Source organism: Eptesicus fuscus, chromosome 11 (assembly GCF_027574615.1).
Source record: "Eptesicus fuscus isolate TK198812 chromosome 11, DD_ASM_mEF_20220401, whole genome shotgun sequence".
Classification (NCBI taxonomy): domain Eukaryota; kingdom Metazoa; phylum Chordata; class Mammalia; order Chiroptera; family Vespertilionidae; genus Eptesicus; species Eptesicus fuscus.
The window spans coordinates 53,035,548-53,055,420 of NC_072483.1; the positions used below are offsets into that span (position 1 = coordinate 53,035,548).

At 37.8% G+C, this 19,873-nt stretch overlaps 1 protein-coding gene across 3 annotated transcripts in view; it reads left to right on the top strand.

Annotated features, from left to right (window-relative positions):
• Positions 1 to 19,873, top strand: part of AGPS (alkylglycerone phosphate synthase) — a 120,582-nt gene that overhangs the window by 95,621 nt on the left and 5,088 nt on the right. For 2 of the 3 annotated variants that reach the window (XM_008138522.3, XM_054722795.1), the window contains 3 exons: positions 2,470 to 2,559; positions 7,520 to 7,619; positions 9,583 to 9,640. In XM_008138522.3, the coding sequence (XP_008136744.2) occupies positions 2,470 to 2,559; positions 7,520 to 7,619; positions 9,583 to 9,640 (248 nt within the window). The remainder of the gene's footprint in view (positions 1 to 2,469; positions 2,560 to 7,519; positions 7,620 to 9,582; positions 9,641 to 19,873) is intronic. The other variant, XM_054722796.1, reaches the window with a different exon arrangement.

Genomic DNA, 19,873 nt, shown 5'->3' on the forward strand with positions numbered 1-19,873 from the left:
GGGGTGGGGGGGTGTCCCTCAGCCCAGCCTGCACCCTCTTCAATCTGGGACACCTTGAGGGATGTCCAACCGCCTGGTGGGATCAGGCCTAAACGGGTGGTTGGACTTCCCTCTCAACAATTGAGGACTGCTGGCTCCCAACTGCTTGCCTGCCTCTGCCTGATTGCCCCTAACCGCTTCTGCCTGCCAGTCTGATCACCCCTAACCACTCCACTGCCAGCCTGATTGATGACTAACTGCTCCCCGGCCAGCCCAATTGCCCCTAACTGCCCTCCCCTGCAGGCCTGATCACCCCTAACTGCCCTCCCCTGCCAGTCTGGCTAGCCCTAGCTGTCCTCCCCTCCAGGTCCGGCTCTCCCCTGCAGGCCTGGTCTCCCCCAATTGCCCTCCCCTGCTGGCCTGGTTTCCCCCAACTACCCTCCTCTGCTGGACCGGTCACCCATAACTGCCTCCATGCTGGCCTGATCACCCACAACTGCTCTCCTCTGCAGACCTGGTCTCCCACAACTGCCCTCCTCTGCTGGCCCGGTCACCCCTAACTGCCCTCCCTTCTGGCCTGATCGCCAACAACTGCCCTCCACTGCAGGCCTCGGTCCCCCCAAACTGCCCTCCACTGCAGGCCTGGGTCCCCCCCAACTGCCCTCCCCTGCAGGCCTGGCCCCCCCAACTGCCCTCCCCTGTTGGCCTGGCCCCCCCAATTTTTCTCCCCTGCAGGCCTGGTCCCCCCCCCCAACTGCCCTCCCCTGCAGGCCTGGGTCTCCCCAACTGTCTTCCCCTGCAGGCGTGGTCCCCCCAGCTGTCCTCCCCGGCAGACCTGGCCCCCCAACTGCCCTCCTGTGCTGGCCTGGTCTCCCCTAACTGCCCTCCGCTGCAGGCCTGGCCCCCACCCCCCCAACTTCCCTCCCTGTAGGCCTGGTCTCCTCCCAACTGCTCTCCCCTGCAGGCCTTCCCCCCCTAACTGTCCTCCCCTGCAGTCCTGGTCCCCCCAAACTGCCCTCACCTGCTGACCTAGTCTCCCCCAACTGCCCTCCTCTGTCGGCCCGGTCACCCCTAACTGCCCTCCCTGCTTGCCTGATTGCCCACAACTGCCCTCCCCTGCAGGCCTGGGTCTCCCCTCCCCCAACTGCCCTCCTCTGCTGGCCTGGTCACCCCTAACTGCCCACAACTGCCCTCCCCTGCTGACCACCTTGTGGTGGCCATCTTGTGTCCACATGGGGGCAGCCATCTTTGACCACATGGGGGCAGCCATCTTTTGTGTTAGAGTGATGGTCAATTCACATATTACTCTTTTATTAGATAGGATATCTTTTGTTCTTATTGGGAAAGTAGATGACTTTAATGTTTTATAAAGCTAAATCTATTTAATGTTATTTTTATCACATTTGCTTTCACACAGTCAAATCAGCCTTGAGACTAAAGATAGGTCAGTCTTTGGAGTTTCTTTGGCATCTTTTCTATTTTCATGATTCTAAGGAGACCAGGGTTTAAAATACAGAATCAGTATCAGTACATAGCCGGGATATTTATTGGAGGATAAAGTGGCTTTTATATACTTTAAGAGTTTTATTTTCCATATGAAACAAAGTATGCAGTTAGAACAATATGTTACAACTCACATTAGAACATAGATTAATATTGTTAAATATTATCAATCTCCCCTCACCTGTTTTTATTGATTTACTATCAAACAGTCTAGCCTAGCTTTACACAGGGTTACATGTCCAGTCAGTTTTGTTGAACTGGATGTTAGCTCAGTGCTTTGGAATAGGCTATTGAACATGTGGGTATAATAATATCACGATTATTTATTAAATTATTTTAAATTAAGAAAAACTTTTTAGACATGGATATAAGATTGGTACTTCTATAATCTAGAATTGAATTTTTATTAACACATTTATAGCTTTAAAGCTTTTAAAATATTGCAATTGCCGAAACCGGTTTGGCTCAGTGGATAGAGCGTCAGCCTGAGGAGTGAAAGGTCCCAGGTTCGATTCCGGTCAGGGGCACGTACCTTGGTTGTGGGCACATCCCCAGTAGGAGATGTGCAAGAGGCAGCTGATCAATGTTTCTCTCTCATCGATGTTTCTAACTCTCTATCTCTATCCCTTCCTCTCTGTAAAAAAAATCAATAAAATATATAAATATAAATAAATAAAATAAAATAAAATATTGCAATTAAATTTATTTTGAAATTGGGTTTTCCTACGTGTAGGAAACAGTCTTCTGGAGACTGGACTATACTGTTGTCTTTCCTATGGCTAAAAAGAAAGGAGTTTGCTCCCTTTAAAGTTATTAATGGAAGACTCAATTTGAATGATAAAGGCTCTTTTTCATTTTTTAAGGAATAAGTATGAAAGCTTTAGTAAAGAGAATTTCTGACTTGAAGGATGCCAGATAAAGCAGCATTTATTAGATTTTTTGTAACTTATTTAAAAACTTAATATGGTATTCAATTATGTTTTCTAGAGTTGTAGATCTCTGTAGAAATGTGAAAGAAAGAATAATAAGGGAATGCAAAGAGAAGGGTGTTCAGTTTGCTCCTCTTTCTACATGCAGGTGAGTTTTTATTGTTCTTATATTACTTCTTATTCTGAAAAAAAAACACCTATTTTTTAATTAATGGGGAATAATTGGCTAGCTGAAGATAAGCTTCAGTCTATTCTATTTAGCAAGCTTTCCTAAATTTCACTTGCCACCTTGTTAGGATTGTGCCACTAGTATTTTTCATCAGTCCTGAGCCCTTGAGAAGTAAAACACCCCTTCAGTGAGTGAGCTTGTAGCTATCTGGACAGCATGATGGTGAAGACCCAGATGTCTGAGCACCTGGAATAAGAGACCTTCTTCACTGAAACTATAAATCATATATATATACATATACATATACATATACATACACACACACACACACACATATATATGTATATATGTATATATATATGTTAAGGAACTATAAGTTACATACACAGGCAACATAGTTCTTTCTTCAATAAAGGAAAAGCACTTTAAACATTTTATCAATTGTTGATTAAATGAATGGATGTGGAATTAAGGAATGAGTGGAGCAAAAGATCTAAATGAAGATTAACTCTGCTTTCCAATAGATCTTTCTGCAATAATGGAACTGTTTTGTATCTGCCCTGTCCAGAATGGTTGCCACAGGCACATATGGCTTTTGAGCTGTTGAAATGTGGTTAGGTGACTGGAACTGAATTTTAAATTTTATTTAATTTCAAATAATTTAAATTTAAAACACATGTGGCTGGTGTCTTCCATATTGGATATTTATGCCCCATATTGGGTCATGTTTATCTGAAGATCTTGTTTTCTTTGTTAAATAGCAGCAGCCCCGATGGAGGTTTTCTTGAGAAGGGATATTTTTGTATTAAATCTTTTGATATTAGTTTTCTATGTAAACACCAGACAATTAAATATATTTGGATTGAACTGAGCATTTGATTTCTCTAAAATGTTACTGGAATGAGATTAAAGGGAATTTTGGATATTTTGTTTAACTTCGCAAAGACAAGTCCTCGTGAAGGCATCCAGTTGTTAAAGTCTTAATATTTTGACATAGCATGATAATTTGCATATATTTGCTTTGCAAGACTAGAAATGCTTCTGTACTATTTAAACTGCTATCTCTTCTGTGATTTTGTTTTCTTTTCTCTTTACATCCTCTTATCTTATACTTCCCTACTGCCATATTGTGTTTCTTGCTTCTGCTATTGCTCTCATTGAAACAGATGTCTTTTAGAATTTGATAAGTTGTTCATCTACTGGGTAAGAAAGTAAAATCCTAACAAGGCATGTAAAGAAAGCACCTTTCTCACATTAACTGTTCATGTAAATTACGATCTCTTTAAAATAGTCTTTTCTGCTTCTGATGAGATAGAGGCTGTGAAGGGCATTTCAGGAAGCACCCAGTCAAATCTGTGTATTAACATGTAGAACGTGTATTTGGGGTAGAGTCAAAGAAGTGAAACCAAAAAAATGTAGATTTAGAGCTTATTGGCTGGGCATTTGGTATATCTGAAGAAAGGGAAAAGAGAGGGCCTTGTTATGTACAAGGCTTATAGCAAAACTACTGATGGCATAGTGACTGATCTTGGAGAGACTCTTCCCAAATAAAGGTGTAAGAATATACTTTTTAAAAAATTTGGAGTCATCTTTAAAATCAAAGCTTTTGTCTTAAAGTCTAAGAAAAATAATTTTGTGGTTATTTATATTATCAATAAATCCTCACTTAATAATGTCCACAGGTTCTGTGACTTTAAGCAAAACGATGTATAATGAAACTAATTTTACCTTAGGCTAATCGGTAGAAACAAGAGTTAAGTTCCTACTACCTCTTATCAGGCATCTCATCCTATATAATAAAAGCCTAATATGCAAATTGACCAAATGGCAGAATGACCAGTCGCTGTGATGTGCACTGACCACCAGGGGGCAGATACTCAACACAGGAGCTGCCCGCAGGCCCTGACCGGCGGCAGGGGGTGGGGCTTGTGAGTGGGTGGCGCCAGGCCAGCCATGGTAGGTGCCAGTGGGGGCCCCCCGATCACCCTGCTGGTCACCCCACAGATCAGCCCTGATAGCCAGCCATGCCTAGGGACCCTACCCATGCAGGAATTTCGTGCACTGGGCCTCTAGTTAACGTTATAGCAACATTGAATGAAATGTTGTATGATCACCTGCTGTACTTAATTCTTCTCTTTACAATTTAGTCTCTTAGGCCTGTTATTATAATACTAAAAATAGACCAGGCCTAATAATCCAAAAGTCATTTGTTACCAGTAAAATTTGAAACAGTTAAAATTATAGAATTTATTATATAGCTAAGGAATTTTTATTCTTTTGTCCAGTGGCAATTTAACAGATTTTATCTCTCCTTTCTCTTTCTGCTCCACCTCCCTATTCAGTATCTCTGGAGACTTCTCCCTTTCCATTATGAAAATATCATTGTAATAAATCACTGCTTATTGAAAGTGATTGGGAAGTAAAATATTCTGCCTTAGGCTATCTATAACAACACCTAAGTCTTGGTTCTTCAGAAGGTACTCACAAGACCTAAGGACATTCATTATGTATTGTAGATAGATAGAATGGATATATATATACTAGACAGAATTGGCCATATGTCATTAAGAAGCTGATTTTATAGAAATAATCTTCTAAAAAGCTTAAATGCTCAACTTCTATAATTATCTTATAAAACCAAAGTTTAGAATGTGAAAAGTCTAGTTATTTGAATGGTTTTGATAAATAGGAGTTTTAAATAAATTTTCTAGTTCATACTTGATTAAACTAGCATTTAGTAAGAATTTGATTTAGTTTAGTTTGATTTGAACTGCTTAATAGTGGACCAGGAGATTATTCTGTGTTGAATATAAATGTGTGAGGTATATTTTTTAAACTAGTTTTTTAAAAAGCTACTTAAGAATTAATTTAATAACAATATTTAAAAAGAAAAAATAATTTAAAATAATTATAGATATTGAAATTAAAGATCCCACGGAAAATAATTTAGCTCTACAGTGCACTTATTGAGTTCATTTTATTTCTCTCTGTTAAAATGTACTTTGTCTACTGGAATAAAAATTCCAGCCCTAAATTTTCTGAAGAAGTTTTATGGAAAGGAATTCCTAGCCAGGGAATTTAACACAGGTAAACTACTCCAAAAAGTGTAGAACACATACACTTTTAGAAATTAAAAAATAGTAAAATGACTGGCAGCCACACTATCACTTGTCAAAATGATTTTGGAAGCAGTTAGTGTTTAACTTGTCTTAAGTGGTAGAATTGATCTATTAAAAGGAGTTAGATCTGTCACTATCTGAGATGGACCCAAACTGAGGTTTTCCAAAAGGTGTTCCATTATTTCTACTTTGTTTTTCTTTGACATACTGATCAATTCAGCCCTTTTGTGACTTTAGAAGCCTCTTATCCACTGAAAACTCAACTGTGTAATATTTACCCTGTATTTGTTGGAAGGTGGCAATACTCTTGTTAATTTTTAGTTACATTTTCTACTTATTGATGTTAATTATTCTCACGAATGATATATATTTTACTTTGCTATAAACGAATTTCATTCCACTATTCTTGAAGTTTATTTAAGTTTGATTATCTGAAATGATAATGTCATTGTAATTAAAATGGTTCTCTAGATTTTCTTAAACTTTGTAAATCTGTTACTTAAAATGAAAATATTCAAGGGATCTTTTTTATGAGAGTGAATTAACACTAGAAAAGAAACACAGCTGGCAAATTGACAGTATTATTGTTAAACAGTTCATTTCTTCTGTTCTGAGGTACCTAACATTTGTCCTAAAAGGCCATTAAAATTTTAGATTAGATTCTGTTTGTATTGTGTAGTAAGAAGAGTATTCCCTCCTTCTGTTAAATTATTTGTGGGAACTCTGTGAATTGTATTCAGAGATTTGACTTCATTCTCTTAGCTCCCTTTTAATTGCTTCACCTAATTGCATTTTGAAAGCCCAGATATATGTGTGTATGTATATATATTTACTAGAGGCCTGGTGCACAAATTCATGCACAGGTGGGGTACCTCGGCCTGGCCAGCGATCAGGCCAATTGGGCTGTCTTGCCCAGTCCTGATGGGGGCCAGCTGGCCGGGGAGGGACCACGGGAGGGCTTCAGGGCATGTCCAGTCCTCTTGCCCAGTCCCTATCGGCCAGACTCCAGCAACAAGCTAACCTACTGGTTAGAGCGTCTTCCCCCTGGTGGTCAGTGTGTGTCATAGCAACTGGTTGAGCAGTTGACCAAACAGTCAAACAGCATATTACGCTCTTATTATATAGGATATGTGTGTTGTGTGTGTATATGTATATATGTATGTGTATGCATATATATATGTGTGTGTGTATGTGTGTGTGTATATATATATATCGTACAAATTATAATTATATAAATTATATATATAATTTGTATCGTATAAATTATATATATAATTTGTACGATATAGTTTGTTTTTGAAATCCTTACAAATTATTAACGTGAACTTAGTGAAGATGTATTTTTTATCTAGTCTGATTATTTTTGGTATTTGTACATTTCTCTTATTGCATGGTTTTAAGGTCTCATACTTATTTCTGATAATTTTGAGGAAGTTTAGAAGACTTACAGTGGATCACTAAGTTCCAGCTAGTTTGTTTTGGGCTGTTTTTAGCTACAATATACTGGGGTTTTTTTTAAATCGCTTCTAAGGAGGTGTAGTTTTTATTTCAGGCTAATTAGAGAAACATTTACATTGCTTTAAAATTTTTAAGTTTTGGGGGGATAATAATCCAGATTTACCCAAAAAGTTGTAAAAATAGTACAAATAGTTTCTGTATATCCTTTGTCCAGCCAATCTGAATTTCTCTATGGAGAAGGAGTCTGGGTAGAGAATGAGATTATGGCTTAAGCAAATCATTCAGATGATCTTGCCTTTAGTTTCCAGGCATTAAATCTGATTTCACTCAACTAAAGCCTTGTGATTCTGTTTGATTTTTAGGGTGACGCAGACTTACGATGCAGGTGCATGTATCTATTTCTACTTTGCCTTTAACTACAGGGGAATAAGTGATCCACTGACTGTTTTTGACCAAACCGAGGTAATTTTGCATATATAAATATAGCTCTTACATTCTTTTATTAATTGTGATACTCTTTGCCATCAATTAATTAATTTTAATTAGACTCTTTAATCATTTGTGGCTTACCTGGTTGATATCCCATAGAAATGAGAAGCATATTTGTTGCACTGGGTTGTATACTGAGTCTAAAATTAATCTTCTATACATATATTACAATGTTCTAAAATTAATATTCTGTAGCTTGTGATTTTTTTTTGGTTGTTACTTATAGTACATAATACCAGATGAAATTAAATAACGAAGAACTAGGGGAATCCTTGATATCACTTGGCAGCCCACTCATCTCCAGATGGTGGCTATTGAGTTCAGCAACCCTAATGCTTTTAGTCTTTGTTGTTGTAATATCCTTATTCTAGCTTTATACTTTATTTGTTTGCTAAAGCTGTATGTAGGCCATTGAGGTTCATTCGTTAGCAGTTTTACTACAATAGCGTTAAGCCTCTAATTTTTATAAAACCTTCTGTTTGATGGTCAATATTTCTTGTTACAAGTATGCTTAGAGTTTAAGAAACAGACTAGAATATAAAGGAACTGGGAAGACATTGAGGTTTGTTAAAACCTCAGGTGTCCTAGTGTTTTAACTCTATTATGTGCCTACCAAAGATAAAACTACAAGGTGATTTTCAGTGGACACTTTTAGACCCCAACCACAGATAGGGTACAGTTTGATTAATTTTGATAACTACGTACACAGTGAAATCTTCATCCCAATAAAAATAGTGAACATACCCATCACCCTCAAAAGTTCAAGTTCTTTTCCAGCATTTTAACCTTTCAGTGTTTTTGTATTGCCCTTTGGCTGCCCAATGCTCCTTCCCTGTAGTACTAAAGAGTGAAATTATTCCTTCACAGTCCAAATTGCCATTCTTTAAGTGTTACTAATTTCAAGTAGTTATTGTTTTACTTAAAATAATTTGTTAGAAGATATAATTTCTTAGAGTGGGGCTACCATATTTATGTTTCATTTGAAAAATGCTAAGTGATGAGGGTTCTTATAAATTACTTTGCAGCAAAATATTGCCTATCTGTCCCACATGGACCCTTTTCTACCCTGGCCTACCTCCCTGATGGTTTGTACAACCTGAGTAATTCTGAGAGGTTCAAGGCCGTGTAGATATTTCACTTCATTGCTATTACATACTCGTGAATTGAATGTAATTTAAGTTTCTGTTACCCTTTTTTCACCCTGTACTTCAGTGATTCTTTATTGTGGTTTAAGCCTTTATCTTTCTCACCATAGTGCTTTATAAGGAGCCTAGTCAGGGCCTAGTATGTTAGGAGGATAAAACAAGGTTTTGTTTTATTTTCACACTTAAATAGCCTTAGGTAAGACAAGTAATTTGCCCCATAAGGGCTTTTATGTTTGATTCCTGATAACTTTGTAAGCAATCTTGAGTCTGATGCCCAACGTATGCTATGAGGTCAATAATTTAACTATCTAAGCCTCATTTTCTTTTTCTGTGAAATATGAGTAGTTATAATTATTCCATAAGACTATGGTAAAAAACAAATGAGTTATTTTAGGTAAATTGCTTAGTGCTTTTCTGGACATACAATAAGCAGTAAAGAAATGTTAGTTATTATTATTTATTGGTAGAGTGAGATGTTATCTTCACAGTAGAACCTGGTTTTGTCTTTACAAAGCTTTTTTCATTATTAACAACTTAGTGCTGCAAAATTGATTGTTTTGCCTTTTTTTTTTCTTTTCTAGAATCTGGAAGTGACTATTGCAGATATTTTGACTATTTACTGGAAAAACTATAAAGCTAGGCTATATATTTTAATTGTTTTTTAAAAATGAAGAAAGGATAACTAGGCTTCTGATTTATCATTTGACTCAAAAATATGTGCCTCCTTTGGGAGTTGGATCTTCCTCTCACTTCAAAGTGAAATCTATTTGTTGTATTGTTTCCAAATATAGGCAGCTGCTAGAGAAGAAATCCTCGCTAATGGAGGGAGTCTGTCACATCACCACGGAGGTATTCTTTTTTGCTATTCCTCATGTAAATTTCTGATATTCCTAATGTAAAAAAACATTGGTAAAATGCCAGGAGAGTCATAGTATAAATAATATGAAAGCACTTGAAATTCCTTGGAAGATTGTGTCTGTCACTGAGTATGGCAGTAGTCAATAGAAGTTTGACTTGACAAGCCTACTTAGATATGAACCTAAACAGCCTTTGAGTTTTCAGGGAACTTCATGTTCCCTAAGACCACCTATCTTGCCTCACTGCTATTTGACCATTTGCAGCAAAAGTTTTTAAAGGGAAAGAAATAAAAACAACGTAAGTATTTTTCAGCTACTATTAGAATGTAAGTGGATATCAGCTTATACCCTATTTTGAAGAGCTGTTTTTCTGCCCATGTTGAATTCAATAAATTAATAAAGATAGGATGTGAAAAATACTTTTTTTCAACATTTTTTTCCCAAAAAATTTAATGCTCTTTTGTTACTTGGTGACCATTGTGGTAAATATTAAATTTTATAAGAGAATTGATCACATCACTAATAAAAATTAGGATCTATCTACCTAAGTACGAGCTTATGAAAGTTATATGAGGCAGTTTTTTAAGAGTGAAACAGTGGCTATTCGGTCATTAAAATTGTAATTTTTGAAGTTATCCACCTGTCCCCCTTTATAGAAATTTGTTCTGAATATATCCCCCAATATAATGTGGTGCTTAGAAAAACAGATATATTTAGGTTTTAAATGTAAAAATATTTTTAGGGAGGAACATAGGGAAAAATAACCACCAAATTAAAAAATTTAAATTCGAAATTTAAATTTAAAAATTCAGCTCCTAGCTCCTACCCCTGCCCTGAGTTCTCTATATCCCTCTCTCCCTGTTTGATTTTTCACTATAGCATTTAGGGTCTAATCATGGAAAGGCTCAATTAATCCATAATATTTCTGGGTAAGAGGATTAATAGTCATTCAGTAGAAAAATAAGGTAGAATAATGTGCTCTCTATTGTATAACACCAGCATGTTAGTGTTTTTCCCTGGGTGCATTATGTATGTAAGATTCCATTCAAACTTGGTCTTAAAACAAAAGTTTGAGAGGTTTGTAACCATAGGGGAAAGAACAGAGGCTTTGAAATGAAATCTGTATTTGACTACTCCTGACACTGCACTTAACTAGCTGTGTGACCTTAGGGTAATAACTTTTCTGAGCTGAAATGTTCCCATCTGCAAAATAGGAATACTAGTACCTATATCATAGATTATTGTAAGACTTAAATGTGATAATGTATGTAAAGCATCTAAGGTGTCTTGCATATGGTAGGTGCTGAAAAATCAGTAGCTTCTTAAAAGTAAAATCAATAGTCTGGCCAGCATGACTCAGTGGTTGAATGCCATCCTGTGAACCAGGAGATCACGGTTCAATTCCTGGTCAAGGCACATGCCCAAGTTGCAGGTTTGATCCCTAGTGTGGGGTATGCAGGAGGCAGCCGATCAATGATTCTCATCATTGATGTTTTCTCTCTCTCTCTCTCTCTCTCTCTCTCTCTCTCTCTCTCTCTCTTCCTTCCTCTCTGAAATCAATAAAAAAATATTTTTTAAAAATTTGTGGGCTGCCCCTCCCCCCCACCCCCCAAAAAAAAGAAAAAGAAAAACTGTAAAGACCATTAAAGATTTATGTGTTACTCAGCTTGAAATAAAAGGTCTGGGAAGAAAAAATTAAAAAAATTTTTTTCCACCTAATTATGGAGGTCCCTGCCATTGCCTGCTTCTGCTCCTACTTCTTAGGTGCCACTGTCCAGCAAGGACATGAAGTGCACAATGGACCTTAGCAGACACCTGGACAAGGTGACTGCCAAGGTGATCCTGATGCACCCAAGTGATGGCTGCACATCTCACGCTGCCTCCTTTTTTTGGCCTCGGAGCCAGAGCTCAAAACACAGCTGGGAAATGATGAGGAAGAGAACAACTCTGGAAGTACAGGAAACCAAAGTTAAGGGTAAAAGTGGAGATTCTTTATGGTGAAGCTCCCAGTGCATTTGATCCTGGGACCAAGATTTCAGTCATTGTGGAAACAGTTTATACCTATGTGCTTCAGCCATATTCAACCCAGATCACTCAATCAGAGAAACAGTTTGTGGTGTGTGAGGCCAACCATTATTTTTACACTCCCTATCCAACAAAGACACAAACAATGCATGTGAAGTTTGCCTCCCAAAATGTTAGGTACACCAAGTTGGGGAACTCCTCGTGGTTTGAAAACCTCCTGGATTATGGCCCTTTTAGAGATGACCCTGCCTATAGTCAGGATGCTATTCAAGTACATTATGAGAACAACAGCCCTTTCCTTACTATCACCAGCATGATGCAAGTCATTACGGTTTCTCACTGGGATAATATTGCTGCGGAAGCAAATGTGGACTTGAAGCACACCGGGGCTGTACTTAAGGGGCCTTTTCCACACTGTGATGACCAGAGACAGCCAGAGAGTGGTTTATCCTCCCTTCGTTCCTTTAAGACCATCCTCCCTGCTGATGCCCAGGATGTTATTACAGGATGAGATTGGCAGTGTTTTCATTAGCCACTTTTTTATTGTGGATGACTCCATAGAGGTGGAAATACAGCCTTGCTTCCCTCTTTTTGGTGGGTGAAAGACCCATTGCATTGATGACTACAACTTCTCAAACTATGATGTGGAGTATGCATTGAAGATGAGGTTTGTGGACCAGCTATTTTATGAGCAAGCGATAGATTTTCTGACTGTGGAGATTATGCCCAAAGGGACAGGAATATCCAAGTTGACAGTCCTTAAGAAATCAGCCGTGTCCCGGATGAGCTGTACTACACCTACTTGGGCACATTTGGCTGCCCTGTGATGGTTGCCTATAAGAAAAATCTGGTAAAACAGAACATCCGGGACATCATAGTACACCACACATTCAACAGGGTGCTCATGCTGCAGGAGCCCCTGCTGGTGGTGGCCGTTTCTCCCTCTTGTTCTTAAAACACAGTCATGAGCCACATCAGACTGTGCTTTTCCATCACAAGGGACCCGATCACACAAGCCAGGATGAAGGGGGCCTCATCACAGAGCAGGTCTTAACCATGGTCAGTAAGAGAACAGGTCTCTACCATTACATTGATGGTCCCTCAATAGTGGCAAGAAGAGCCTGGAGATGGAATACAAGGCCTTGACCAATGAGATTGCTCTGCTGCAGTCCAGGCCTAAGACAGTGCTCTGACCTGTACATCCAAGTAAAAGAAATGCAGAAACTGGGTACCCAGGTCAAGGAGTTGGTGCTGAAGTTAGTGATGGAAGGTAAGCAGCTGGTGGCTGGCAAGCTCAAGAAAGAGAAGCTAATCTCAGATAAGCGACAGGAGCTGGTCACTAACATCAACCACATCCTGGATGCTCTGTAGCCCCTGCCAGCTGTCCCCAGGGGTGGGCCAAGATGTTGTGTTTACAGGTGGCAGGTGTGTGTGTGAGGTGTGTGGAGGGGTGGTTGATGGTGGTAAACATTGAGGCCAGTGAATGGCATCTGTATTTGCAAAAGTCCCTCAAAGAAGAGAAGCCAAGCTCTGCCTCAGGCAACACAAGAAGCCTCATTTCTGTCCCTAAAGTGTTTTAAAAGAAAACACCAAAACCTTAAATTGCATTAAAAATAAAATATCTTTATTTTGAACAAAGAAATTGTCAGTATTTGATTGGTTTTATTTTGTTCTAAAGGCTGTGTATTCTTTCAAGCCTGTAAGCTCCATGTTTTATGCCCTTTTAATTCCTGATGTTTGGGTGTTTTGCAAGTGAGTGCGTACTTTTTAAAGCATGTGTGGCCAAAAGAAAAGCAAGGACTGTGGGGAAATTTTTTTTTATATAATATTATATTAGTTTAAGGTATAAAATAAAGTGATTAGACATTTATATAACTTGCAAATTGTTCACCCCAGTAAGTCTAATATATGGTTTATATTCTTAAACCCTCACCCTAACCATTGAAGAAGGAGTTACAGTTTATTTGAAAAAGTTCCAAATTCAAGGAATATGGTTCAACAATTATCTTAACATATTTTCATCCATAAACTGCAGTTTGTCTCACTCTACAGGAAAATCTGTTTGAAAGAGAAATAATTTCCTTCACATTACTGACTGCAAAATTTGGCATAGAAAAATATCTATTTTCATAAATGCTTTTCTGCTTAAAGTTAATCATCTAATTTGTAAATTTCAAATATCCTGTGCTATTCAGTATAGATTCATAAAGCAGAAACATTTTATATAGATTTTAAAGAGTGGGTTTAATTGTCTGCTAAACTTAATAATAGAGATTTTGAGAGATTACTTATGTATAAAAAAGATTTTCCTTAATTTGCACCCTGAACTTAAAACTCAAGTTTACCTCATAGTAGCATCTTTATTTACTGACCTTCAGGCAGAGTCATGACACTCTCAGTACCATTTTTGAGTTCAGGAGCAGGAGGGCTGGGGGTTGTGAGAATATTGATGCAATTTCTCTTAGAAGGTTTGGCCTGTAATTGTGATTAATAACAGTTGCTTTCACTATCTGGAAACAGACAGGCTGGTTTGTCTGCCTACAATCATGCTGTGATAAATGGGGCTATTTTAACTCTGGTTTTGTGTATCAAAGAAAACAGATGTAGTCTGGAACTGGAGGCTATAGGAAATATAAAGCCTGCTTAACTTAATCTTCATAGTGCTTGTTTTTGTAACTGACGAACTGGTCAGTTTAAACAGCAGAGTTTATGTCAGCCACATATTTAATTTCAATTTATGACTTAAGTTTTTAAGTTGTTCATTTGCTAAAATTATACCTAAGGCCTTGTCAGGAAGTAAAAAGCCTTGAGTAAATTTAATCAGTCTTAGTTTAAATATTGGTGTCTTTACCTAACCAAAATTATTTACTGTTGTTCAGAGAATAATTATGGAGCATCTGCTCTTAGCTGTTTTGTGTGATCTTAACAGAATCCAATAGTATCAGAAACTTTAAAAGTAAAAAGAGATTGTTCAAAAGAATGAGCAAAAGATCGGTTTTGAGGCCATTTGTTAAAAACCTGTATTGTGAAATAAAAGACATACAGATTGGAAAGGAAGAAATAAAACTGTTGCTATTTATAGATGATATGTATGTTTTCATAGAAAATCTCAAAGAATCTACAAAGAATTCTCAGCATGATTGCAGAATACAAGAGTACGCACAAAAATCACATCCTATCTAATAAAAGGGTAATATGCAAATTAACCATCACTCCATCACAAAGATGGCGGCGCCCAGTCCTCTCAGCCCCGCCAGAGTCCCCCACTCCTGGGGGGGGTGGCTGCTGAGAGCGGGCAGTGTGAGCGTTCCGTGCCCAGCCACAGATGGGCCTCTGGGCCATGGAGAGCCTCTGGGCAGCGGACATGGAGTGGCCAGGCCTCACAGAGAGCTACTGGCACATGGATTTGTGAGCAGGGCTACTAGTTTCTACATATTAAGAAACATACGGAAACTGAAATTTAAAATACCATTTGCAATACCATTTACAGTTGCTTCAAAGAAAATGAAATAGTCACAAGTTTAACAAAATATATACATACTTAGGCATAATTCTAACCAAATAAACCCAGGATCTTTATTCTGAAAATTATAGAGTGCTAATGAAAAAAAACCAAAGAAGATGTAAATAAATGGAGAGACTGTATTCCTGGACATAGTAAAGATGTCCATTCTCCCCAGATTGATCTGTCTGTCTAATGCAATTCCTACCAAAATTTGAGCAGTATTTTTAGTAGATATAGAAAAGATTATTCTAAAATTTACATAATAAGACAAAGGAACTAGACTGCTAAAACAATTTTGAAAAAAAGAATAAAAGTCACAGGAATCAATCTACCTGATTTCAAGACATAGCTACTAGTACAGTAATCAAGACTGTGTGGTATTGGAGGAAAGAGACATTGATGAATGGAACAGAATAGAGAACCTAGAAATAGAACCACACAATTATGTCCAAGTGTTGGCAAAGGTACAAAAGCATATAGATTATTCAACAAATGGGGCTGGAACAATTGAACATCTATAGGCAACAACAACAAAAAGAACCTTGACCTTATACCAAAATTAACTCAAAATAATCGACTTAAATGTAAAACATAAAATAATAAAACTTAAAAAAAAACCCACAAAACCACAGGAGAAAATCTTTAGGATCTAGAGTGAGGCAAAGAGTTTGTAACCTGGTAACCAAAAGTACAGTTCATTAAAGGAAAATTTGATAAATTGGATCTTATCAAAATTAAAAATGTTTGCTCTGTGAAGGACTCTGTTAAGAAGATGTAAAAAATAAGCTTCAGAGTGGGAGAAAATATGTGCAAACACAGATCCAACACAATACCTATATCTATAATATATAAAGAACTCTCAGAACTCACTAGTAAAATGCAAACACCCACCTGAAGGCTAAAATTAAAAAATAGTGACAATATCAAATGCTGGGAAGATGTGGAGAAACCAGATCAATCATGCATTGCTGATAGTATAGTGGCACAACCATTCTGTAAACAGTTTGGCAGTTTCATATAAAATATAACATGCAACTACCATTCTACCCAACAGTTTCACTCTTTATATCAGAGAAGTGAAAACTTATGTCCACAACAAAAACCTGTACATGAATATTCAGAGCAGCTTTACTAATAATAGCCCCAAACAGCCCACATGCTCTTCATCTAGTACAGTAGTACCCCTTTTCCATAGCTTCACTTTCCACAGTTTCAGTTACCCAAGGTCATTGACAGTCTGAAATATTAGATGAAAAATTCCAGAAATAAACAATTTATAAGTTCTATATGGTAGGCTCTTCTGAGTAGCATAATGCTTCATCCTGGCCGGGATGTGAATCCACATTATATACACTACCTGCCCATTAGTCACTTACCCATCTCAGTCATCAGATAGACTATCATGGTATCGCAATGCTTGTGTTCAAGTAACTCTTATTTTACTTAAAAATGACCCTAACGTGCAGGAGTAGTGATGCTGGCAATCCAGATATGCCAAAGTGAAGCCGTAAAGTGTTTCCTTTAAATGAAAAAGTATGTAGGTATAGAGAAAAATATAGCATGCATAGCGTTTGGTACTACCCATGGTTTCAGGTTTCCATTGGGGGTCTTGTATCAAGGTAAGGGGAGACTACTGCAAATGGCTAAACAGTGGTATGTCTGTACCATGGAATACTACTCAGCAATAAGAAGAAATACGCTATAGATAACTGTGGTGCATCCAGACAGTGCTCCAATCAACGCTCCAACCAACCAGGGCTGACATTTTAATTATTTAATAGGAGAAAAATATTATCGGATATTGCTTTGTTAACATAGTATTCATGAATTTGTCATCTTGTCAAACATGACTTTTAAGTATCCTTAAGCATTATACTCATGGATAGTCATAATCCCATTTCATACACCTTTAAAGGCTGGGTGTTAGCATCTCTCGTTTGGCTAACATTTAGCATGTACCTCCACCAAAATCAAACACACAAAATGTGCTTTGCACTAACAGATGGACAGCTAAGTCCTCTTTTCAGGTTGAGACTTGTGCCTCCTCTCAAGAAACATCACTTTTAAGATAGGACTATAGGGTAGTTCCTGCTAAGTCTTCAGGCCCTTAGAACACAGAGTAGTTCTAGATAATTTTTGATGGCTTGGCTACGTATAACACTTTCACTACCCACCCCACTCCCACCTTACATACACATATTTGTTCATTCTTTTATGCTGTTGATCATACCACAAAATGCATTTTTTCTTGGAGATGTCAGCATTCAAAAAGGATTATTGAGCCTTTGACTTTAGTATCCCCCAAAATTTTCATCTTTTCTATTCCAAAAATAAGTATTTAAAAATGTACTGTATATTGTGGAAGAACACAAAATACTTGTTTTATATAGTCTGTATGTACATTATCAGAAATTAAATTGTAAAAAAGTGAACTCCACTTTTAATTTAAGCAGATAAAGAATTTCCCCCATTTATTTTTTATAATGTTTAGTATTGGGCTGGCCTATGTTTTTTATATCTTTAAAAATGCCTATAAGACTCTTAAGTACCTGGCTTAAGTAGTTTGGGAATTATATATTTAAAATAATTATGAGCTGTGGAATACAGGGTCCCTATCTTGTTTACAGAGGTGGTGGAATTGGCTTTCTGTAGCTCCAGTGTTGACTCTCAAGCTAGTTTTATACTTCTAGAAAATCAGAAGTTAAAGGAATATAATTGAGTCAGTGTCATGAATATCCTACATCAGATAATACCGGTCTGGAAAGAGCATTAAGCTTCATGTGATCTGAATGTACACATGCCTTTTCATGGGTAACTATACATACAAGGAATGTTTCAGTCCTGAGGGACCTATTTGTGCTATTTTTATTAATCTACTAGAGGCCTGGTGCACAGATTTGTGCACTGGTGGGGTCTCTCAGCCTGGCCTGCACCCTCTCGCAATCTAGGACCATTTAGGGGATGCTGGACTGCCAGTTTTAGCCCAATCCCCACAGGCCAGGCTGAATCAATGCACCGGGCCTCTAGTATGCATATAAGATCTTTGATTAATCTCTTCCTGCTCTCTTCCCTAACCCCTTCCCTCTGAGATTCATCAGTCTGTTCTGTGTTTCCATGCCTGTGGCTTCCACTCCTGCATTGAGCACCTGCCCCCTGGTGATCAGTGCACATCATAGCTACCGGCCGGTCAGCCATTTGCTCAGGCTTTTATATATATAGATTATCCCTTCTTCCAATATGACATGCTACATAAAGGACAGAGTATCATTTCTGTGTCTGAAAATGAGCTCTACAAATGTTTAAGCAGCTACTATAGAGTTGTGCACAAGTGTCTTCATGTGTCCAGATCAGTATAGTCAGCTAATTTCTAAATGCCTTGCAGTACAAATAAAGATTGTAGAAATGGCATAATTATTATTGTTGGTTAGCTCTAGAATAAAATTCTTCTACTTTGAAGTATGTTCCCTCTTTTGGATTAGGGCCTTTGGTGTTTTGTTGTTGTTGTTTTAATTTATTAATTCATCTGAGACAGCCAGAGAAGGTTCTCCAGAATTTTATAAAGACTATTTTCAGTAATTATCTTACTACAAAGAATCATTGAACATTTTTACTTAAATTGTATTTTTTGGACACTTAATCCTACATTGTAATAGCCTTAATTGTTAAGCAAAACTAAAAAGATTCCTAGTCCCTTTAATTGCATAAGCCATGATTTCTGATCTCAGTTCAAATTCTATTATCATTGACAGAAGACGCTCACAGACCTCTGCCATGAAGGGGTTAAATTCTTTTATTAAATATGTTTATGAGGGGCTACAGCTATGCTGACTGTACTGCCTTTTTATAAACTTTCTAGTCCACTAATCAAATGTATGTTAGATTGATTATTGTAAAAGTATAAACCATAGAAAATTTGACAAGATAGATGTGTAAATTATCCTTCTGACAGAACTAATGATGCACTCCAAGCACCTTCTGTTTTCCAGCGCTTGGTGAGCGACTTCATTAAATATGCAATGGCTGTTGGGTGGCTTCTCAAATGATGGTTCAGTTCCTTGTGGAATTGCATTATTACTAGAGGTGTAAAACCAGGCAGACAAGCTAGCTGTTGGGCATCCTGCTGAGGTTCTAATGTGCTCCATCTTGTTGGAGCAGTTGTTTGCAGTCTTTTCAGGACAATTAGATCCATAACCACAGGACACATTCAGTGAAACTATATTACAGATAACAGTGGAGACTGGCAGTGGCTGCTTTCACCCCTCTCTGCTGAGCTGCCTGTGTGGGGAGCTTATAATAATGCTACTTCTGCCACTCACAGGGTAGTTGCTTTCCCCCCCCCCCCCCCCCCCACCCCTTGGAGCAAGTCTAGAAATAACTGATTTGTAACTTTTTTTAAGTTCTTAAAATCAGAGGGTATTTGAGGTGAAAAAGACGATAGATTTTAATCCCTTTGCAGATGAGAAAACTGAGGCTGAAGTTGTCCCTTTGGGAGATAGTGGGAGGACCCAATAGAACATCTTTTAGGTAGTAGAGATTACATGAATAGGAATTTGTACTGTTTGGTTTCTAGTGTTAGAGCTCTTTTAAACAAAAATTTTCTTTTTTGAATTTAAGATTTTTTCCCTCTTCTGTACCTCCATTTGCCCCATCTTAACACCAGCAATGCTTTTTAATTTGTAGAAGCTAAGTAGAAAT